This window comes from Micromys minutus (genome assembly GCF_963924665.1).
Source record: "Micromys minutus genome assembly, chromosome: 12".
NCBI lineage: Eukaryota > Metazoa > Chordata > Mammalia > Rodentia > Muridae > Micromys > Micromys minutus.
In genome coordinates this window covers 39,896,492-39,921,955 of record NC_137981.1, presented here as the reverse complement: position 1 = coordinate 39,921,955, position 25,464 = coordinate 39,896,492, and the positions used below count along the sequence as shown (strand labels likewise).

The 25,464-nt window shown below is 33.9% G+C and overlaps 1 protein-coding gene across 1 annotated transcript in view; it reads left to right on the top strand.

Moving 5' to 3' along the window:
• The window catches only part of CDH7 (cadherin 7), a gene marked incomplete at both ends in the record, with an annotated part of 103,687 nt that overhangs the window by 58,512 nt on the left and 19,711 nt on the right, over positions 1 to 25,464 (top strand). The window contains 5 exons of the mRNA XM_080926655.1: positions 8,413 to 8,666; positions 17,548 to 17,684; positions 18,563 to 18,684; positions 19,348 to 19,465; positions 22,056 to 22,307. Coding sequence (XP_080782781.1) covers positions 8,413 to 8,666; positions 17,548 to 17,684; positions 18,563 to 18,684; positions 19,348 to 19,465; positions 22,056 to 22,307 — 883 coding nt within the window. The remainder of the gene's footprint in view (positions 1 to 8,412; positions 8,667 to 17,547; positions 17,685 to 18,562; positions 18,685 to 19,347; positions 19,466 to 22,055; positions 22,308 to 25,464) is intronic.

The window sequence follows — 25,464 nt, the reverse complement described above, 5'->3', positions numbered from 1 at the left end:
TGATGCCTCGAAGCTCATTCTAGTGACACTCCCTTTTCTACAGGACAAACCTCCTCAACATTTTAATCCTTCTCAAACAGTTCTACCAACTGGGGATCATGCATTTAGACAAGCATATAGTGTTCATTCTCTTCCAACCCATCCCAGATAGTAACTCTCTTGTAAGTTCACATAAGAATTGGAAGCACACTACGCACTGACTTTGAAAGTAAAGTAAAACGGAAATATTATGTCTTGAATCCATTTGAAATCTTTTGAAGTAGAGATTGTTATCTCTACATTAAAATGTTAATAAAATATATAGAAATAAGAGTAACCTTTTGACATTGTAGAAATTAAGTTTCTGATATTAACAACTATATTTTATTTATAAGTTACTGACATAATGTCTTAGATTTAATGTAGAACAATTACTTAAAATATTTTGTAAACACCAGCACTGTATAAAGTGAGTGTTGAAATTGTGTATTCATGTGGTATTGATAATCATATAAATTAAAACATTTTTAATAAAAACAGTATGAATTGTAGGACTATAAAATTCATTCATATGCACAGTGTAATTTTGGTTTTGTTGTTTTTTGATTTTACTCATTTTTTTTTCTTTAAATCTTGGTTGTGCTCCCTCTTCTCTGACCCTGCCTCACCTTCACAAACCATTCCCCACTTTGGTCCTTCTCCCATTCTTAAATTTTATTTTGATATATCTCACATAAGTCATTTTAAAATATGAAAATAGCACTATAATCTATTCACAATATGCCATTGTCATTATCTTTTGCTAATGAATACCTTCACATTCTTAACTTGCCACAGTTTTAATGATTCCAACAATCTCAAGCAAACCCCTCATCTTGTGAAAAATTACTTGTAGTTGTTAGAAACAAAGTAACAGTGTACTAAATTTGCCAGTCAAAGTAGAATTTAATTCCAATACCATTGTTGTAAGAGAGAGAAAAATATCAGGCTTGATTCAACTGCAATCTGAAATCAGGTTTAGTAATGCAAACAGAAATATTTTGGTAACTGAATTTTAGAATGAAGCACCATGACTCACTCATTAGTGTTTGCCACTTCTCTTTCCTGTATCTTTACTACAGCAGAGAGGATTATGCTGAGAAAAAGACCCTTGAAAGCTAGTCACTAACTATGCCATTCATCTTCTCATCCCTTTGGTTATATTCATTGTGTTGGATCTTGGATATTAGAGCAGATAATCTTCTGTTGTAAGAAATGTCCAGAAGTTTTCAAACGGGTTTAAATCTCCAAGGAACAGAGAAACAATTTACATGACAAGTTTTCTAAAGAAAATGTTCTTTGGAAAAGGAGGCCAAAAGAAGACTGTCTAAATTTACCGCAGCTGAAGAGAACATTAAGACCTTCTTGGTCACAACCCAGGGACAAAATGAAATGACAGCACTGCATGCAGTTCTGCATAATGAATAGGTTGTATTTGGCTTTTAGAAGCTACTGGAGAAAAAGCATAATCATTATATAAAATGTACAGAATTATTCACAGTCATGCTCTCTCTGTGGTGGTAGATTAAATTAAAGATTATGACCAGTCAATTTATTTAGAGTAAGATTATCTTTGAAGTAGATTTGAAGTACAGGCTATTTTGTCTATTGATATTTTCTTTTTTTTTTATAGTCACTTACTTACAAGAAATGCGTTTAATAAACATCAAATCAAAAAGAAAGACTGTTGGAAAACATACATTATGTCTGATATAAAACATAGATCAAGTCTGAATATAATGCTTTTTATAAATTATTTTATATTTATGCATCTGTTTATGCCCTGTGAACTATATGCCAGAAGATTATGTTGGATACCTTGGAATTGGATGGTTATGAACTGTCTGATTGTAGTATTTTTAATGAATAAAAAACAGATGTATTTTGTAACAAATCAATATTAAATATAAAATAGACACATGCATTCACACACAGAGACACACACATACACACACACAAACACACACACATATATTAATACACATATTAACCAGTTTTGATGATGTTGTACAGACAAAACTGAAAGATGTAATTTGGACACATTTCTGGATTATAACCCAGAGCTTTGACCAAAGGTGCAAGGGTGAGAAGTCTAAAAGGAGAGCAAGGAGGTCACTAAAGGTCACTTAGTAGAATGGAAGAATGAATATGTGCTTGGCCATAGAACAGGAGCCAAGTTGTACTGAGAAACAAACAAAAAAAAGAGAAAGAGAGAGAGAGAGAGAGAGAGAGAGAGAGAGAGAGAGAGAGAGAGAGAGAGAGAGAGAGAGAGAGATGATAAAGCAGTTGTGGTACTTTTTTTGACTTGTATTTATTAAAATTTCACTTTGCTGATGTTTCAGTTTATATACCACAGACACAATGTGTATCATGTTCATTTGTGATGCACCTCTTATTTCAGAGGACCAATAGGGTAGCAACTATTATGGCAGCCTACCTAGTAACTCTAACTGCTGCCCTCATTCTTGACCCATAGTTTTATAGGCTTCCAAGTAACTTATGAAAACTCCCATGGTAACTGAGACACATATGCATGTAGGCTTGTAATGTACAATGTAGGGATACTCTGAAAGCTTGACGAAATCCTGTGTGAACAGAAAAGTCATGGGTGGGAGCCTACAAGGCTCTAACAAAAAGGTTATAGAGTATTTTTGTCTCCTAAACATGGACATTTGGAACATACTCTAGAACTCTCAACTATATAGTTTTCACATCTCTTCAAGATATTCAAAATAGTGCACATTCCTTATGAAGCTGCTATATTAAAAAAAAAATCACCATGGATTGGTTAAACAATGAAACTATCTACTCATTTTGCAAATGAAACCTGGGCAGTCCTAAGTCAGGGCAAAATCAGTTCCTGTACAGAGCATTCTTCCTAACTCTGAGAAAGGTCTTCTCAGTGTGTCTTCACCTTGCAGATAGAGCACAAGACTGTGGGGTCTTCTTTTTACATGTGGTTTGTGTATTGGCTGTCCTCTCAAAACCCTACCAAAGCTCCTCATTTAGTGCCGCAGGGGTGCTTAAAATATTGACAACATAAAGAAGCCTAAATAATCAACCCTTCATGCATATTAACATGCTATTTAATTAAATGTCTTTGTTTGTTTTTACACTCCAGGTTTTATTCCCTTCCCTGTCCACTCCCCTGACTGTCCCCCATCCAATAACTCCTCTCCGCCCCAGCCCCCATCTCTTGAGGATGTCTCCCACTCCACCAGACCTCTAAACTCTCTGGGGCCTCAAGTCTCTTGGAGGTTAGGGGCATCTTCTCTGACTCAACTGTGACCCAGTAGTCCTATGCTGTATATGTGTTAGTGGCCTCATATCAGCTGGTATATGCCTCATGGCTGGTGATCCAAAGTCTGAGAGATAGATCTTGGAGATCCAATAGTTGAGACTGCAGAGCTTCTTACAGAGTCCCCTTCCTCCTCAGCTTCCTCTAGCTTTTCCATAATTCATGCACAGGGGTCAGCAGCTTCTGTAAATTGGTTGGGTGTAAATATCTTCATATAACTGTTTCAGCTGCTTTTTGGGTCTTTCAGAGGACAGTCATCATAGGTCCCTTTTTATGAGCATTTCATAGTCTCAATAATAGTGTCAGTCCTTGGGGACTCCCCTTGAGCTGTATCCTCCTTTGGGCCTGTTACTAGACCTGTATCCCCCTTTGGGCCTGTTACTAGACCTTTTCTCCTTCTTCTTCTTCTTCTTCTTCTTCTTCTTCTTCTTCTTCTTCTTCTTCTTCTTCTTCTTCTTCTTCTTCTTCTTCTTCTTCTTCTTCTTCTTCTTCTTCTTCTTCTTCATTGGGCTCTTCTCCATTTCCCTCCCAAAAGTTCTTTCAGATAGGAACAATTATGTGTCAGAGTTTTGACTGTGGTATAGCAACCCCATCCCTCACTTGATGCCTTGTCTTTCTGTTGTAAGTACCTTTTTACAATTATTTTTTACCATCTCCTATCCTTCTCCCCACAGTTACTCTGAACAAAGAAGCTTGAAAAATGACTCAGAGATTCAAAGCATATATTGCTGTTGCTGCTTCAATTCCTAGGAAGCTTGTTGGACTGTTCATGCCTTCCTGTAGTTTCAGTTTTAGGGAATCTGATGTTCTCTTCTAACCTCTGTGGATAACTGCATTAAAGTGCACTAACCCTTACACTGATACAGATATATTCACATAATTTCAAAAATATCCAAATGCGTCTTAAATAATTAAGTGAAGAAAATTACTTGGCCATGAGTGTTTCTTGAGATAAAGGTTTATTATTTTTATGCAAGAAGGTTATAGAAGTATCCATAAAGAAGATCATGATATCTAAAACACTTCCTATTAATCTATAAAAGGGAGTTACAGGAGAAAGAGAGAACAGCAGGCACATGTGCACTCTCAGTGTAAAATAGTTCATTTTAACTGCAGTGAAAGGTGTTGAAAGGAGATGAGTGAACAGTTGGTCTAAAAATCTTTTATGTCTGGCCTTTGTCGACTGCCTTGACATTTTTTATTCAGTGGAATTTTTATTTACCCTGTGTGTTGCATATAATTCATGGGGTACATTATTTTCTGATTTTAAGTCCCTGGAAAATGTGGATGCCCAGGGATCTACAGAAATGACATAGAATTACATGTTTATCTATGTATAATCACTGATGCATGGATATGCCCCTACCTTCCCATGTGGCAGAGAACACGCGGCCTATTAAATTTGATGTTTACCATCTGGCTATATGCACAAATTTGGCAGACCCCGGCCTTAGATATAACTTTATTTTAATGCTAAATTTTATCATCCTTGTTGATAATAATTTTAACATGTCTCTTTTGCAGCCAGTGAACCAATTTTAGCAAAGCAGCTGCTTTCCACCATGGCTTTTGACTCTGAGATCAGAATCCTTGACTGATCACCAATCAGCACCTGTAGTTCCCAGGGTTGCTTTGTGGCTTTACTAATTTTGATCTTTTAATACAGAGACATCCAGGGCTCATTAGTCTTACTTATTATTGTATATTCAAAGTATCAGTGTGATTCTGATTTTGCATTTTTTTTTCAGTCTTATGAGATTCAACCTCCATACCTATGTTTTCCTTTCTTCTTCTGGGCTGTTTAAACATCATAATTTATCACCATATAAATGATTATCTTGGTAAACAAATATAATAGTTTTAAAATGCATTTCATTTTTATATCAATAATGAGAAAGAAAAGTGAATTAAATGTCATTTTAAGAATGTGTTTAAGTTGTTGAATAATAGTATTAATGATACCACTTTCTATTTGAACAGTGGATATATACCTGACTGTAACATGCTCTGAAATGAATTTTTAATGTCACACGTCCTTGAATCTTGATTTATGAATCTGGCTATAAATTATTTGATATTTCTATTTTCATTATGCTCTAGACAGATCATTTTTGAATATTACTGCTTTTATATGAATTTATAACATCCAGATTCTGTACTTAATTTGCTGTCTTCCAAACCTGCTTAAAATAAAAGTAATATAAAATAATTAAATTTAAATATGTAGTAAATTTTAAATTGTTATTGTTGGTGAGACAAAATTTAACTTGAACAGTAAATTTTTGTACTATAAATGTGTTTGACTGCATATCTTAAAGGTAGGTTGGGGTTTGCATTGGTTCGCAAAGAGATAGCAAATAGAATCTTAACCTGACCTATTCAGTATAGACATAGTTAGATGAAAGCTTTTCTCTTATGTTTTGACATTTATATAACTAACATGAGACTAAAACCAGGCTATATACAAAGTTTTTATAGTCGGTCATTGTCTGCAAACACATTCTTGTGAATGCAGATGATCTTCTTGTTTCTCAGCACCCCCACTACAAAAATTTAATTGTAGGTGCACGCCCACAGAATTTAACAAACACTGTGAAATCTCTAAATGAGGAATTGAGTTAGAATTACCTGATAAACTTCTGTAGAGTATGCATACCTGCACATATTCTCCTCCTCATCAAATTGACACCTCATCAAATAAGCCAACGTTCCAAGTCTCAGACTCTACACACACTTAGATTATAGACAAATAAGCAACCTAAGGAACTGATGCATTAGATAATAGTGCATCTAGTGCAGGCATGGAATTCTGAGCTGATTCCTACATCCAAGAGAAAGATGGAAGGAAACCACTAAATCCACAGGGTTGTCCCCTCATCTCCATATGTATATCCTGGTAAAAGTTTGGAAACACACATATTGTACACTCATAATAAAGTAATAATAGAAAATGTAAACGCAAAATTTTCCCATTAAAGGACTGCAGAACTTCTAACAAGAAGATGTCTGTGACACTGCTTATCCTGAGCTTCAACATTTTTTTAGAAAAACTAATGAGTACTCATTGAAAGACCCATGGCTCCAGGTGCATATGCAGCAGTGGATAGCATTTTCTGGCATCGATGGGAGGAGAGGCCTTTGGTCCAGTCAAGGATAGTTTTTTTCCAGTGCAGGGGAATGTCAAAGTGCTGAGGTGGGAGAAGGTGGTTGGAGAAGAAGCACCTTCATTGAAGCAATGGAACAGGGAGAGGGGATGGGATTGGGGGAAAGGTGATATCATTTTATATGATACTGAAATGTAAATACAGAGAATGTACAAGAAAAAAGAAAAAGAAGAAAAACTCAGCTATGATTTACAATTTTAAGTCCCCCCCCCCCGGAGCAATTTACAGAGTTAGTGTTGTTTGTTTGTGATCCAGGACAAATTATATCATTTATTTCACTGTTTCCTACTGAGGCTATCAGCATCATCTGGGTCTAAGTTACAGTCAACTAACTCTAAGGTGGCATGTACTCAAGATCAGTGCTTTAATTTGCTAGATTTGCTACAATTCTGTTAGAACTTATTGAGCTCCTTTTCTAACCTCAAAGAGAAATGAGTGTTAAGAATCAAAGCATGAACCTAATAGGTTGTAGCAAACCATGACATTTATCTTATAGAAGAATGCCAATCACTAAGATTTATCTAGCTTAGATTTTGAAACCAATTTTGTGTATTAAATTTTCTTTGTTTTAGCTAAAGTAGATCAGCATATTCTTATTGTATAATAAATATTGCATATCTACATACACACACATGCAAACACACACATATATGTATATATATATATATATCATATGTATAAGAATACTGGTAAATTTATGTAAAATATTATATATATTATAGGTCCTATAGTATTGCATATATTGTATATAATACATAATTATTACATATTTTATATGATATATAGAATGTAGTATTTTGTTTTAAAATATATGTCAATATAATTTATACTATGTGAATTGTTTTAAATACATTTTATTTGATTCCATACCCATTAGAAAATGACTTGGAATATCTGAATACCCTCATTTATGCATACGTATGCCTGTAGGCACAGTAGATTAATTTACATTCCAACCACATCTATTATATTTTCAATGTTTTTTTTTGTTGTTGTTAAATACTTATACTAAGTAAAATGTCCTTTGGAATTGGCCATATTGCTACCATGTTCTTTATTATTTCATAGTCGTTCCGTTTTGAGTCATTAATTGTAGGGAATTTGGAACCCCTTTTCAGTGATGTGATTGAGAACAGAAATTCTGAAAAACTGTCTCCCTCCACATGTTATTGTTCCAAGCATCCACATACAATATATACAGTTCTTATTTTGCACAGATGGTGTTTTTTAGTGCAATATTTATTTTTTATAATCTTTCAAGCTTCCAGTGACTGCCTTTGAACAGCTTTTTAACATCATTAGTTTTCTTAGAAAATCACATACAAATTTAATAGTCTGAAGTATAAGTATCAGTCACCTCACTAGAGTGTGGGTTTAGCAATAGACTGTTAAGGAAAGCATCTGCAGTGGGTGCCTTACAGAAAAAAAAAAAAAAGCTGTAGAAAGGTCTTAGCACCATAAATATAATTCCACTGCCTACATCTAGGTTTTGAAGACCTGAGAACTCAGGAAATGAGCATAGCCCCTCAAACCATTGATATTTTAAACAGGAGACTGGATGGAAACCAGAGTTTTCTTCCTATTTAATGTAAATTTCTGAGTAAAGTAGATATATTATACTATTCAAGAATATTACACTGATGCCACGTTGGATAATACTTTTAAACCATAACATATTCTTTCGGAGAAAGTCTGTCGGAACGATGAATAACATTCAAATGGACTGAATTAGCTAAAAAGCACTTAGCCAGTGTCTGAGCTGGAAAACTAGCAAGGACTCTGACTGACATAAACGCTTATTGTATTTGAATGCTGATTGTGCATTTTCATGACAGTGTCTCCTCTATAGTTATTCATATTCATAAACAAAAAGGCTGTGCTCTGCTGACTATCTAATTGGTAATTTAATTCCCTTAATAACTTTCTTTATAGGAACTTGATTTTGAAGCCAAAACTAGTTATACGCTGCGCATAGAAGCTGCAAACCGAGATGCTGATCCCCGGTTTCTGAGCTTGGGTCCATTCAGTGACACCACAACGGTTAAGATAATAGTGGAAGACGTGGATGAGCCCCCTGTCTTTTCTTCACCCTTGTACCCCATGGAGGTGTCAGAAGCGACACAGGTGGGGCATATTATTGGCACTGTAGCAGCTCATGACCCAGATTCTTCTAACAGCCCTGTGAGGTAATGGTTTGTCGCTCCCCTTTCCTATGATTCTCAGGAGTATTCTCGTTCTCACAGCCATCATCTGTATAATTCCCGCTTCTGATTTGCAGCAAATCAGCTCCTTCATTTTCTCTATGTAAAGCCACAGTCTAAGACTTTCACAAGGACCAGAACCACACAGCGTATTTACTAATTTAGTATAGGAATGAGTTCATTAAATTAAGCATCAGTGAAGTAATTAATCTTTCAAATCAGTCTCTGTGAACAACATGTGCTTATTAACTTTACTGTTTGTAGTGGCAAATATGAAATATTAGCTTATCTGCGTATGCAGACAATATGAGTTACCATTCTTTAAATAAAACTAGACACATTTTATGAAATAATCTTATTTGGAGTAATACATTTCTGATATGTAAGCATTTCAAACTACCTACACTAGCCTATCTGAGATCAGCTGGTGTGTTTGTGTGGATGCAATGATTCATTCTAGTAGCCCTGGGAGAGCAGAGTAGGTAAAACTTACTTGAGAAAATAGTTGTGTGCTATAACTTGAGTTTGTAACACATTGCTTGACTCAATGGCTACTCTATTTATTTATTTATATTCATCTTTGATAAAATATCTTTACAAGAATCTACCTATGAAAAGGGGCTTATTTTAGCTCACAGTACTATGTGACAGTCCACCATGAGAGTGGATATAAAAGGTAGCTGGCCATGTCACATTAATAGTGAAACATAGAAAGAGAATGAATGCAAATAAATATGTAAATACACCATGTGGAGTTTATTTCATATTTCTCATATGTACAACGATTTGGGTTGACCATTTGTGAGCAGATACTCTGTCAGGTGGCTTATCCACAGGGAAGACTGGTGCTCTCTTAGTAGTTGTTAAGTGCCTATAGCTCTTCTATTAGGGAGCAATCTTGTGACACTCCTTCAAATTATAGAATGTGGGTAAGAGAAGTGTCTCCATTGTTACATAGTTTAGAAGCTCCTCCCTAGAAAGTGATCCACTCACAAAGATTTCGGTTATTCCACATAAATTAACTTAGTTAATACGTTCTTTCAGCAGTCATATTCACAGTAGATATCTATTTAATATAGTGAGAGGCACCAAATATTTTCTAGTAAGTGGATGTATAGAAAGGGATAAAAACATCCTAATATTTACCACTATCTAGGGCCTCAATGAAAAGAGGCATTCAAAGACAACACTGAAACCTTTGATATTCATTCTCTTAATTTTACTTTCATTTCATTCCTTCATTTATGTACAATATTGTTAATGTTTTCCAAGAAACAATTTCATTTTTCATAATATTGTACATAAAAAGAGACCATGGAAATTCTATATGGTAATTTACAGAAAAGGAAGGAAAGATAGGCTGAATTGTATAGTTACTTGTATTAGGGTAATTAAAGTATGAAATTCAGAACTCAGAAAAAAAAAAAATAACCAAGCCAAAGGCTGAATTCTAAGTGATGTAGTAAAGTTATCATGACTTTTCAAGTGAAAAAAACATATCTACTGTTGTTCATCTTCTTTTTCCTTAAAAGTAACAAAGACAAGTTGGAAGTAAAAGAAAAGCTTACATTAATTAATATTGCTATGCTAGCAACTTTTTATTATTTATTTTTTTAAAGATTTATTGAATTTTTTGTATATGAGTGTGCTGCAGCTGTCTTCAGACACACCAAAAGAGGGCATCGAATTCTGTTATAAGTGATTGTGAGCTACATAGAGTTGCTGGGAATTGAGCTGAGAACTTCCAGAAGAGCAGTCAGTGCTCTTAACCACTGAGCCATTACTCCAGGCCCCTATATTTTTAATATAAGCACTAATATTTGTGGTATATATTTTTTCTTAATATACTTTTATATATTTCTCTTCCCAATTCATTTATGATGATCTTTAAGCGCTCCATGTTTTGCTGTGTTTATTCTCATGCACTCTATAAAATTTGGATCTCTTCCCAGCATTGTTTGTTGAAAACAGTTTACATTATATCATGTGATATCCTTTATTATTCTCTGAACCAGTAATAGGAAAAATGCTCTGATATGTGCTTTAATTTATGTTTTTGCTTTGTTAATGATAAACATAAATTGTGATGCGTAATAGCAAATATTATTATGTACTTTTATTGTTATGTTTCCATTATAATTTTATGTCAAAAAATCCAGGTAAAATTCATATTTCTTAAGCAATCACATTGACTGCTTTTAGGAATTTATTTTTGTGCATGTGTGCGTGTGTGTGAGTGTGTCTGTGTGTGTGTCTCTGTGTGTGTGTGAATACACATATATATGCAGATAATTGTGGAGTCTTAAAGAGAGTGTGAAGTGGAAATTACATGCAATTGAGAGGTGCTTGACATGAATGCTTAGATTCAAACATGGTTTATCATAAGAAGGATAGTGCATGTTAGTAATTACTAAGCCAGCTCTTCTCCACCCATGTGGGCTATTTATCATAAAGATTACTTGGTATTTATATCTATATATCTATATCTATCTATCTATATATCCTAATAAATGGCAGGAATTTTACAAAGGTTTTGTGGAACTTCACATCTATTTTCATTATGAAATAATTCAACTTTCATACATTAAAAACCCTCTCAATATAGACCTACACATGGTAAACAACATTGTTTTGAAGAAGCAGAAAACAAGAATTTCCAGATAGTAGTCTTCATAATTTTGACCATACTTCTATGATATTACAGATGTTATTGATTTTGTTTCACATTTATTTAATGTATGTTTGTGTGTGCACATGTATGTATTTATGAACACATTTGTGCTTTTCCATTTGTGCATGGTTGGCTATAAAGTGTGTTGCAGAAAGACAATAGCTTGTGTGCCTTATTTTCCCTCCTCATCATGTGGCTTCATATCTCCAACATGCATTTTATTGAGATACAAATGAACAGTGCTTTATTATAATCACTTAAAGGGAAAACAACATTATTAGAGGCATTAAACAGTTCATTGAATCATCAGTTCTGTATTTGTTAACAATTTCTTTGTGAACACAAGAAGTATCAAATTGTGTAGTGTGGATTCTCAGTAGGCACACAAGTACAAGTTCCAATAAGGAAAAATCAAGATATCTCCCAACGTGGTCCAGCCCATAGTTATGGAAAAGGAAATATTACCTTGGCAATGCATCAAAAACAGTGGCTTTTTTTCTATGTAACTGCCCTCTGCTGAGAAACAAGAAATTGCTTGCTAGTATCACTGTCATAACATTGTCATTGACTGTTACAGAGCTCATAGGTGCAAATGGCAAGGTTCTACAAACCCAGACCCCTGCGACTGTATACAATATAACACTATTAGGAAATGTTAGGTCGCTCTGTGGATTTCCTTTCATCTAGATATCTTGTTTGAACAGTTCCATATTTCGTTTTACCTGCTTTCCACTTTTCACCTGTGAACTGTGAAATATAAAGGTGGAAATTAGGTGATACTTCAAATTACTCAGGGAAAGGAAGTGTTATATTTTTCTAATTTTCTTTAAGCAATAGTAGAGTACAGGGTGTACTCCTGTCACCTGCTTGTTTTAAAGTGTTTGTATAATATTTTATGTCACTTTGAACAGTAAATACTAAAATATACTGAAGAAAAAGGGGCAGGCTGCAGTAAGTTGTATCTCATTATCTTTTAAAAGAGTAGTAACTTCACTTTGAAGTTCTAATCCAAGATTATAAGGACCATAAAGGAAGCTAGAGAATAAGAACCCAGACTCATTCTTCTCAACAGCACTGGCAGACTGATCAATGGTTCAGCCTACATCTATTAAGAGAGTCTTCTGTGCAAGGCTCTGGAGCAACATGCTGATAGAAGACAAAGATGAATGAAACATTTCTTCAACATCTAGGAACTTACCAACTAAATGGAGTAGCAAAATTGCATGGAATTAAAAAGAATTACAAGAAAAGATGTTTTTGTTTTAATGTGGCAAATTGTGAGACAAATCAGAACAACTCAGCTCACTTGAAGAAATGATAGCATCAGTGTTGCTTTGAGTTCTTTTGAGAAGAGAGGCTTCTGCCTAAACAGAACAAATATAACGTAGAGGATGCTTATGTTTTCTTTTTTCTGTTTTGATTATGTTTTCTTTAGTTATATCCTATAAGTTTACTGCTAAATTATGAAGTCACAATTTTATTTTTACTAATGGGCATAGAACAAAGGGCATAGATACAAATGGCAGGGTTCTAAGAGCCCAGACCTCTGCGATTATCTGCAATATAACAACACTAGGAAATGGTAGGGCTCCATCCAGAGACAGCCTCAGCTGGGGATCCATCCCATATACAGTCCTTAAACCCACACACTATTGCTGATGCCAAGTAATGCTTACTGGCAGGAACCCAATATGGATGCCTCCTCAGAGGTTCTGCCAGAGCCATACTGATATGAAGGAGAATGTTTGCAGCTAACCATCGGACTGAACATGGGGACCACAATGAAGGAGCTACAGAAAGGATTTAAGGAGCTAAAAGAGTCTGCATCCCCTTCCCCATGAGAAGAACAAAATTATCAACAAACCAAACCGACCACAGCTTCCAGGGACTAAAACACCAACCAATGAGTTCACATGGAGAGACCCATGGCCCTGGGTACATATGCAGCAGAGGATGGCATTCGCTGGCATCAGTAGGAGGAGAGGCCTTTGGTCCAGTGAAGGTTGGTTTTCCCAGTATAGGGAAATGCCAAGGTGCTGAGGTGAGAGAGGGTGGTTGGGAGAGGGAGCACCTTCATGGAGGCAATAGGAAGGAGAAGAGGGATGGGACTGGGGGAAAGAGGTTAATATCTGCAATGTAAATACAGAGAATATCCAAATTAAAAAGTAAGGAAATGTTAGGTCTTTCTGTGGCTTTCCTTAAATTAGCTTATTTGAACTATCCCATATTTTGTTCCATTTGCTTTCCATTATCCACATGTGAACAATGACATACAAAGACAGAATGGTCAAAGTAGCTATGTGTTGAAGTATGACATTGTTAAAAGAAGATTATTTGTAGGAATGGTTGTTTAAAAATTGTTAAGCACCATTTTTAGGAGTCCTCAACCATTTCACTCTAAAATTATACAAGCACATTACAATATGCTTGGATAATTTACTACAGGCCCTGCTAACATTCTTTTTGTTGCATGTTCTCCAATACAGGACATAAAATGGTTTCAGAAATAGCCTAATATAATGTGGCTAGTATGAACACTTTTAGGGTGTTTTAGTAATCTAGTGTGCATTTTTAAAGTAGCCTGTATACATATGTATGGTTGTGTGTATTATTCTGCATAATTTATGATTTTCTCTGTTTCATAACACACAAAGGGAACTGGTGCCATGCAGAAAAATTGTGTTAGTAGTGCAGATGGTTAATTTGAAAAGTAGCAGGGACCAGTTCTGTGAGGAAATTACAAGTTCCGTTCCATTTCAAGCTGCTCTTCATTTCAACCTATTTGCTACTAAAAATGTAGCGAAAAAATATGCATACAAATAAGATAGAATACAAAAAATGTTTTGTTAGACTATTATGTTTACCTTAAAAAAAGTCATTTTAAAATTGTGTCAACCATGAAAAGTATAGTTTGTTGGGGCTGTGTTTTTGTTATTGATTTGTTTTATCTTATATTTTGGGTTTTTTTTTATAATTTTGTAAGAAATTGTTCTGGAATTAGAATTCTGAGCAATGAACTGAGTTATCTTTTTGGTCTCTGGATAAAATGAACTTATTGAAAATTACCTGTTGCCTGATTTGCCTCATGTCAGTAATTTTAATTTCTAATACCAATTAAAATATTTGATTACTTGAAGAACACAAACATGTACAATTTCAACTTCTCTCCCTCTATCCTTCCACTCTTCCTCTCTCCTTTCCTCCCTCCCTTCCCCCCTCTCTCTGTGTGAAAGAGGTGGAATTATACATAGGTGCGAATATTGCCAGAGTTTAAACTTATATGTCTTCTATTGTCTTGATAATATGCTTTAATTGAAATCAAGAGAAACTACTAATTAACTTGTTACATGCAGAAGAAAGAAAGTAACAAAGACAGAATGTAACAAAGGAAGGAAGGAAGGAAGGAACAAAAGAAGAAAGAAAGAAACAAAGAAAGAAATAGCAAGGGAAAGAAGGACAGACAGATGGAAGGAAAAAAGTTATTCTAGAATAAACTGACCAAACTTTCAAGTCAAGCAGAAAGTTCTAATTGAGTTGGTCCAGCCAGTACTAAAACCCCAGTTTACAAAAACTAAGGAGAAAATAGAAAAGGAAAAAAAAAGAGAAGAGAGCCTACTAAAATTAAATCAGATAATACTCGTGGTGCTCATCATATAGTATTGTGACAAAATGCATGACAAAATTATCATAAATCTTGCATTGGTTCCTGGTTTAAGGAGTTATATCCCATCATAGCATGGAAGGAATAACACTGTGAAAATGATACAGACAATCACAAAGAAACCACCATCAGCAATTACTGAAGACTGTTGGTGCTCCTATGCATTTCTACTTTTAATCTTAGATAATATGGTGATAGTACTGTACTCTTGACATTCAGTGAACATCTCTGCTCCTCCAGTTAAATCTCTCTTGAAATACCTATACATACAGACCCTGGGAAGTTATTTTAGTTGGTATAAAATTCACTCAAGTTGTCTATGAACATTAGCCATTACATGAACCAAAACTTATCATTTTTAACCATAATATGTCAGCCTTGGTCCACAAATTCCACTGCCTTCTCTTACTGCAAAAGGAATTTAATACATTTACAAGAGTCACTTATATAAGAATAAATCTTATTCATCTGTAAGAGTTACTCACATAGTTTTAATATTTTCAAATTTTCAAAACCCAGTATTTTCTCAGGGAATTTTGACTATATCCAATTGAAGAGAAAGCACGGGGATGAACATGGAAGGAGATGAAGAGAAACAATTGAAGCCTGAGAATGATGTGACTATATTGTAAGGAAAATTATTATAAAAATTAAGTTATATTCTTACAATATGCAATGTTACAGAGCCAATCTTTCCATTTCAAAAGATAGAAGGGCTCATAGGGAGAATAGATTGAGACCCGTGGAGGCTGAACTGCAGAAAGGCAATCAGTAATTCTATACAGCTCCATGTGTTGCACCTGGGACAGAGGGCATCAATTGAGTTATAACATGATTAAGGAGCTCTACTTTGCAGTTTCATCCCTTGTGATATTTGCACATTCTCTCTAATATCAGTTCTACTCTGTTTCTGTAGCTGTGGGCCCACTGTCCTGCATCTCCTAGACCTTGGGTCCTTTGAGCCTTTAGAATTGATCCTGCATACACTTCCATCACAGTGATTTGAACTCCTTCAACAGCATTCTTAATTCCATCTTTTCAAGGGGGTTTACATACTTAACAACTGGAGTGTTTCATGGGTGGAGTCTTGCCTTCAGGATACATTTTCAATTATTTGATGAGTATAAGATTTCTGTGCTTTCGTTTTAGCAACTACAGCTTCCTGGATATTGTTAACTTTTCTCTGAGAACCCACTCTTCTTCCATTAAAATACACATGGAAAGAAATGACATAAATTACCAATATTTTAGTCATCATGCATATTCATCCAATGATATAAGACACTTTAGAAAAGATCTCTCAAGACATGCCCTGGTCAAATGACCCTATACTCAGCCAATATTGGTCTGTAGCCACAAGAGATTAAGAGTTGGACTAACTGCCTCGAAAGTACTCTCTCAAATCCCAATTCTGAAATATAAATGTTAATGGATTACCTGTGTTTTAATCTGTTGATGTTACACGTTTTAGCTATTCTGCAACAGTGAAATACATAAGGGCTGTGCAACATCAATTGGTCAAAAAGAACTGAGGTAGTAAAAAAAAAAAAAAAACAGCAAATTGACTGTGAAACACACTCATATCATTCTGTTCACCATGAATGATAATCACTGAGATGGTGAATACAGGAAAGAACATGAGTAAATACTTTCACTAGTACTACATATGTGTGCTGCTAAAATTAGAACATGTTTTTAAGTACTGATGACAGAGTTAAGGCAGTAAAACAGATTATGTAAGGCAAAGTGATAAAAATTATTTTGAAGGTTTAGCATGTATGTCATTCAGTCAGTCATCATTGGTCATGCCTGTATTGTATGCCCTTATTCTGTACTTATTTGTTTTTTTTGTGTGCTGAATTACTTGTTATCAAATTAAAAGCACTGTCCAATTGAATTATGAAGGCTGCAGTGAAATGTAAGGACTGTAATTTTGATAGAATATTAACATTGCCAGAGAATTCAAGTGTACCATCATTGTTTACAAATGTTCACATTGTAGATATTCTGTGGATGAAAAGGATGGGAATTTATAGCCAAAAGTAGCATTCTGTTTTATGTGTATGACTTCCTGTTATGTCGGTGAAAAGCAAGTTAGTACTTGTAAGTGATGATTCCAGTCCAAATGGATGTTACTATTGAGTTGATGTTTTCAAAACAAAATGTGATAGGCCCATAAGATCAAAAGGTACCTAGATATGTTTGATTTTACAGCGACCCATATCCAGGATTGGTGCTATGTCAATTGTAAATTAAAACAACAACGCTTGAGGAGGTTTAATGGAATATCCAAAGCCATGTTGAAGAATAAATGTATTCTAGATGCTCATTTTACATTTGACAGAGGAAGAAGCAGATTACCAATACACAAGCTGTAGAACTACATCTATAAAGAAAGAGGTCCAAACATGACACATAATACTGAAATTAATTACCAGCACTTGATGGTAACCTAAGAAATCAATGAAAAAAATTAAAAAAAGAGATTCTAACTAAACATGAATGTGAAATATTTTCTTTAAATTTTCAACTAGATATTCAATTGACAGAAACACAGACTTGGAGAGATATTTCAATATTGATGCCAACAGTGGAGTTATTACTACTGCCAAATCATTGGATCGAGAGACAAATGCTGTTCATAACATTACAGTCCTCGCGATGGAGAGCCGTAAGTCAAAAGGTTTAAAATGAATTTAGGATGGAGCAAGGTGAGAATAGTGATGGGTGTTTATGAGATGAAGTCAGTTTAACCTTTAATAGTTGCCTGCCTAAATTGAACAAACCCCAGAACCCACTAAATCACTGAGATGTAAAAATTCATGCAGGGTTATTATTTGTTTGTGCTGAAACTTATATACATAATGCAAAAGAGAAAAGTGTAGAATCAGAAGGGTATGACTTGCCTTCTGAAGCATCTTGTCTGTTTACTCATAGATATTGTCTTTATCTTGATAGAAGGTTGCTGAATTGGTCTCTACCAATACACATATATATTAATGTCATGATATTGAACTTATTTTAGTGTGATAATGAAATAACTGAAGAGAAAATATATTAATATGCTATTAAATATATAAGCAAAGAAAATGTGTGTTTACAATATGTTTATATTGACATAAATATGGGCTATGGCACCATTAAAATAAATTTCACATTTCACTGTTTCCCATTCAGCACTTTTCTTATCAGGGACTGAAAACATATGCAGACAGACACACACACACACACACACACACACACACACACACACACATGTGAAACATATATAAATATAGAGACCTCAAAGATATACATTATAGACAACCACTTAAAAATGTATGTTTGAATACATACAAATAAAAATTGATAAGTTTATGTGGGTGAGATTATCTGTAATCTGTTTAAATGGTGTGGTATTATGAATCTAATTTTTAATTTAGATTATACTTTAGAAGAAGAAAATTTTCAACTTTTTGCTTGTTTTTTATGTTCTCTGACTAAAAAAAATAGTGAGGTATGTTGAGTATTTGATCAGAGTTAATTATGGAATATTTTCTTATTGATCAGAAAATCCATCCCAGGTCGGGAGAGGCTATGTGGCCATCACTATACTGGATATAAATGACAATGCACCTGAGTTTGCCATGGACTATGAAACCACTGTCTGTGAAAATGCTCAGCCAGGGCAGGTGAGATACTTTGCATCAGCTTCCTGCATGCCATTTCTTTAAAAGCAGAAGAATCCTGCAGGGGTGCCTTTGAAACTCCCAGTTTTAAGATAACTCAGAGTCTGCTTGTTTCAGCAAAATTATTACTTTGATGTGTAGCACAAGCTAATATTAAAGGAACTTTCAAATTCTTCTTTAATTGGGTTACAGAATTCCTCAGGAAGAGAAGGTAAACACTGTAATAAAAGCCCTGTTATATACTTAAAGGCCTGGATACCTTTAAGAAGGAATAAAACACATTAAGCTTCATTGGGCTCTTTTCTACATTACATTATACAACTGAATACATGAAGTTTCTGAGATTTAAGTGCATTTCACAGTAGCTTTGGTTTGTCCATCTCTAGTTCTTAGAGTCTTGAGAAGATTACAGGGATGTCTAATTAATTGCTGAAGCTCGATTTTGAGATCCACAAATATAACTGCAAGCATGTGCTTTTTAAAAGGACATGATTTGTTTTCTGACACCCATTTTAGAATGCTTTCAAATTTGTACACCTGATCTGTTCCCTGAACTCATTCAGAAAGATGGCATTTGTGATAAGGTGTAAAATTACTGTGTTCTGCTGTAGAAATCTCAGCAGAGTGCATTAGTGTACCTTCCTTGTTTACATTCTTTCTGCTTAGGTTATCCAGAAAATCAGTGCAGTAGATAAAGATGAGCCATCCAATGGACACCAGTTTTACTTCAGCTTAACAACAGATATGACAAATAACCACAACTTTTCATTGAAAGATAACAAAGGTAAGGCTTGTTACATCATTGCAAGCACTGGCTAATAAGCAAGTCCAGCATTTCATTTTGAAATGCTTTTCATGAAATGTTTTTCATAGGAGAAACAAAAAACAGCAAGGACATTAATTAAAAGGCAGTAATTTGTACCCATGGATTAGCTGTTATGGGGAAGCTGCTATTTAAATAGCTGTAGGCATAGAACCAATTGAAAAATGTTGGGTCTATATCTCTTGGCTGTCTCCTAGTTATCTGCCTCCTCATTTACATATCACGCTGGTTATCCAAATGATATCATACTTTGAAGGCCAGCTAAGGTTTTTAATAGGACTCTGCTATATAGGAACTGCTTGAGACCTCAGAAAATATTTGATTATATACATTTTAAATCAAAAGACACAAACTGTTTTAACAATAACAAAAATTATTGTATTTTCCATGAAAATGTAATTTTTATGGAAAAATATAATAATAATAATAAAATGATAATGACATCAATTTGGATAAATTGAATTTGGAGGATACTGGTGCAATAGATATTAACTTGCCTGAAGGTATTCTGGATGATTGAATACATTTTACTATTTATATCAGTAATAGTTCATTATAACATATATGAATTGGTTACTACCCTGTCCAGAAACTATGAAAACTCCTTGATTTGCATAAGTAAAGAAGGTGGAACAGCCACTTTCTCATCTTCAGAGAAGCTGATGGGCAGTATTTAAGTTACTGTGCCTCCCCTGTCATCTGAAATGCAAATGCACTTTTGGATTCTTTCATATTGTCATAAAATCATCTCATAAACTTTTTAAAATTAATGAACAAAATAAAATATTAAATAATAAAAAGTACTCTCTCTCATGTTAAACTTAATTTTCTTGCTTTAAAGTTATCTGTGCCTACCATGGATAAATATTATTGTAGTGACATTTTACACATGGATGGGCAGATTGCTGTTTTGCTTAACATGCATTAATAATTATCAGACATTTTAAAGACAGCATTAGAACTTACTTATATTTTATAAAGGTTTTCATGTGAATCAGGTTTAGTTTTAAAATAAAAAGTCCAAGTGGCTTACCAGAGCAGAATTGCTTTCAAAAGGAATTTAGGAAATCTTTGCCCAAGGATACAACTTTAGTGCAAAAACTGATTTTGGCCTAGAAAATTCTATCTGAAAGTAATATTTTTTCCTCATCCTATTCTCCACCTAATGAGAGCACTCTGTTGTTCCCTTAGTGATATAAAGCAGAGAGCATTCTCTTGGCGAGTAATCCCAAATTCTCTGACTTAATCATTGTTGCAAAGGTTCACTTTCAATCTTTGAAGTCATCTCACACCGATGCAGACAGGGGAATATATGACCTTCACAAGAAGATGGTGAATATATCCCTCAAGTGCCACAGTCCAATAGCATCAAGATTGCTGTACAGTATGTACATGAAAATCTCTGGATTTATGAGGCATTCTTACTGTCATATATAAGAAATATCCCTGTGTCTCATATAGTGAGCCCAATATTTCCAAGGCTGTACCTTGAAGGGCATCAATAGAATAAGCAAAATTATTAATGTTGTCTTCCTCATTAGGCATGCAACTACAGAGTACTCTACAAGCTTGTCCTTGATCATTCTTCTTCCATGCTCTGAACATTTGAACCATGCTTCTTAATGCTGTGGTTTGTGTGTGTGTGCATGTGTTTCTGTGTGTGTGTATGTTGTGCATACGTATTTGCCTCTATGTCTTTCTATGAATGATTTTATATGAGAAATGTTAGACAATCAATAAACAATTTTATGACTCATTTTTATTAATTCATAAAGACAGTATTCAGATTTTTTGAAAAGTAAACCACTAACCTGTATATTATTAAGAGTACTTTAACATAAAGGATATCTCCAACTAACTCCATGCTCAATTAGTTAGCTAATGCATTTTACAAATTCAAATTGATATCATACAGTTAAATATTTTTTAAAAATTATTTGGAAAATAATTTTAAAGTTGCATACATGAAAAATATACTAAATACAAAATATACTGAAATGTTTATATTTTGTCTAATCTAAAATTAGTTTTTTACTACACTTGAATATTAGATTATAGCTTTGAGCTATTTAATACAGAAATTATATCAACATTTTTTGCTTAAAATATTACTGAATTCTTTGTGCTAATATTAAAAAAGCAATAGATCATGAACATAAGTGGCTTGCATCATTTCTCAGAACATATTCCCTAGTTCAGTGATACTTGACTACCTATCAATTAAAAGAAAAACTGTGCTATTTATGATATAATATATTACTTAATTAACCTGGAATGTTTTCAAACAAGTGATGGATTTGAAATGATGCTAAAGTGGAATATCTATTTATGCAAAGCATTACCAAGGTCTTTATAAATCTATGATGTGAAATTTTAAATATGTAAAGCTATAAAGAAAATTATGCATAAAGATTCCACTCAATAAAACATTTAGTTCTATATTTATAACTGTGGTTTTCATTACTTTGTTTGCTATCTGTTGAGGAATAGAAATACCTTAATAATTACTATGAATTACGTAGGAAATTTGTCTTTCTCTTCTTTATCCTAGACAATACAGCCTCAATACTCACCAGGAGAAATGGCTTCCGCAGACAGGAACAGTCAGTCTACTATTTGCCAATTTTCATTGTGGACAGTGGATCTCCTTCACTAAGCAGTACCAACACACTTACCATCCGTGTCTGTGACTGTGACGCTGATGGCATAGCACAGACCTGCAATGCGGAAGCCTACGTTCTACCTGCTGGCCTCAGCACTGGCGCCCTGATTGCCATACTGGCCTGCGTTCTGACATTATTGGGTAGGAACTGGTTTCTGTTCTTGCTTTGTAGGAATAATCACCAAAACAAGCAAACACCATACATTTTCTCATCTCATTTTTGTTTCCTTTGAGTACCTTTTCAAGTATATGTAAATAATGGACCAGAAGGTGTTATATGATAACACACTGCTCATCTTCCAATCCAACAGTGTGCTTAAAGGTACAAAACATAATACTAGAATATGAGCTTCACTTTCAAAAGTCAGCACAAAATAAATTATCTGAAATTACTATGGATGCTTTTCTAAGAGTTTCTTTCTTTAGAATCATCCAGATGAGCACTATATTAGACTAGAAGAAATATTTTTCATGTTGTTATGATAGTATGTTTATTTAAAAATTATTTCACGATGGACAAATTTATCAAGAAATATGTACAGTAGGTTTCTTAAAGTATTTTGATTTTTAAGAAGAAGTCATGGCAACAGAAACATACTCGCTAGTTGATTAATGTTATAGATATTTAATTTTTCTAACTTATTTTTAGATAAAATAAATTTAAAGATCATATTAGATTTACAATTGCATAGGAGATAATATAGCATTCTTTTAAATACTGAGAGCCATCCAACATGGCTACTGAATAATGAATGTGCATATTCCAAGTCATCATTCTCTTCCACAGTCTAAATCGCTACAAGGATTACAAGCACTTAACTTTACACTTGTGGCTATACCCTACATTTTCTTCAATTTTGAAGGAATTAATAAATCCATATACTATATATATATATATATATATATATATATATAATTAACATTTGAGATGGAAGTCAGTATGACATTTAGTGTGAGATAAATTTGTATATCTGTGTCCTTTTTTGGCCTGTGCTGTTTTTTAGTTCTTCACAATGAGGATGCTACATTCTATATAAGAGAGCTTCATAGTTCAAATGTGAATTCATATTACTAGTCTTGTTTGTAAAAAAGTGAAAATTAAATTTGATAATTTGCATACAAAACTGAATAACTACTACATTGAGAACATTCAATTTGTCTTTTATGTGTTTTTGATGAAAAAAAAGATCTCACTATATTAACCAAGGCAAGACCTAAGTGCTAATACAATGTAAATAGTCTCATAAAATGACAGTTATTGTCTTTAATAACTTCAGTCATATGAATAAGTCCAGAATAAAAATAGTTAAATGACTCTTTCTAGAGAACTTCAAACAGGTGTCAGAAACTTCCTGAAATTCATTATAAATGACAGGCAATACACAGTTAAAATGTGATTAGAATATGAGGACCCAGAGTAAATATTTTAAGAAAGGAAACATTGTAAATGACTGTTCATTGATCTACTTGGATTCTAAAACATAAAAATGAGCATGAAAATTGTATATTTATTTTATAAAAGCAGAATAAATCACATGGTTATAAAGCCATTACATTTGGAAAGACAATGAACAGTTTCAAACAACGGATTCATGGAAAAGGGAGTGAAGAGACAGAAGGTGGACTTTCAAGCTGTGACAATTTATCAAACACACATATATGCACACACACATAAACACACAATCCATTAAGGCATAATTCCAGGAACAGTATTCAACTGAATATACTTTCTCAAATTTGGTAATCCCTAATAGTGACTTAAATGTATATTTTGAAAGACTACCTAAATAAAGCCTGTATCACCTTTAATTTATAAGAATGTCTTGTGTGGCAATTAGCTTTTTGTAATCAAGGTTGTTTTATTCTTTTGTAGTTTATAATCATCAAACTGTTATTGGAAGTAAAATTTCTTATACGCATTATTCTTAGCTGTATTTATCCATCTATCCCTCTATATCTATCTATCTATCTATCTATCTATCTATCTATCTATCTATCTATCTATCTACCTACCTACCTACCTACCTACCTACCTACCTACCTACCTATCTATCTATCTATCTATCCATCCATCCATCCATCCATCCATCCATCCATCCATCCATCCATCTATCTATCTATATATCTATCTATCTATCTGTTTACCTTTTACCTATCTATCTTTTTTCTTCTCCATGTGGTATGGAGTGCTTGTGTTGTGTAATAAGTATGCAGATACATGTGTGTATGTTTGCTTACGTGTGTGTGTGTGTGTGTGTGTGTGTGTGTGGTGTATCTCTTTATTGTGGACATCCAAGTGCATGTGTGGGTAGTGTATCTGTATAGCTTTTTTGTGTATGCATGGAGGATGAGTCTATATGTTTGTTGTGTGTGGTGTGTTTCTGTGTCTGTGGTATGTATGTTTATGGTGTATGTATATATACGTGCTCTGTTCAGAGGGTGTTTGTGACTGGTGTGTGGTGTATGTATGTGACATGTTTATGGGTGTAGTGTTTGTATAGTTTGTGTACATATGTATTAACTAAGACAATTTTTAATGAAAGCATCTTTCTGTAAATTTCAGGCATGTTACTTGAGACTTAGAAAAGCCAATTCTCTCTGTATAGACCAAAGTTTTGTGCATTGCATTTTACTTATTCTTTTTAAGCTTATACAGTTATATCAGAAGATTAGTTAAAGCAGAACATTTTGACACTGAAAGAAAAATTTGAAATAAGTACAAGAAATTTAAGCTTCGTGTATATAGTGAAACTATAAAATAACCAGAATCTTCTGAACCAGGCATTTAGGATTAAAATAAAACATCCAAATTTTATTTTTTAATTTGATGGTAACAAATAATTAAAGAATAAATAAATTTTGTATTCCTTTTTTCTGAATTCACTATTATAAAACTAGACATCATATGGTAAGTTTTGAAAGAAATTACATTCAGTTTTTAAAGGTGTGCAGAGAGAATACAAATCCTGGGAAGTGCCTGATTTTAAGTATACATATAGCTCATTCTTATAATTTGTCAAATAATGTTGTAAATCTTGGCTTCAATGTTATTTGTGATGGATGTTTGTACCTTCCCAATTACTGAAAATGAAGATATGTGATTGCTCTTGGTAAGTGAGAATTTCGTACTCATGTTCATTTAAGGAGAAAATTATAGAAGCCTTTTAATTCCTAAAAATGAAATACTGAGCGTCAACATTCTGTTTCAGTGAGCTTACCTGCTAAGAAGTCTTAGAACTTGACAGAAAATGATACAGTGACTTTTGTAGAATATTAAGACGGAACCTGTCCTGTGTCA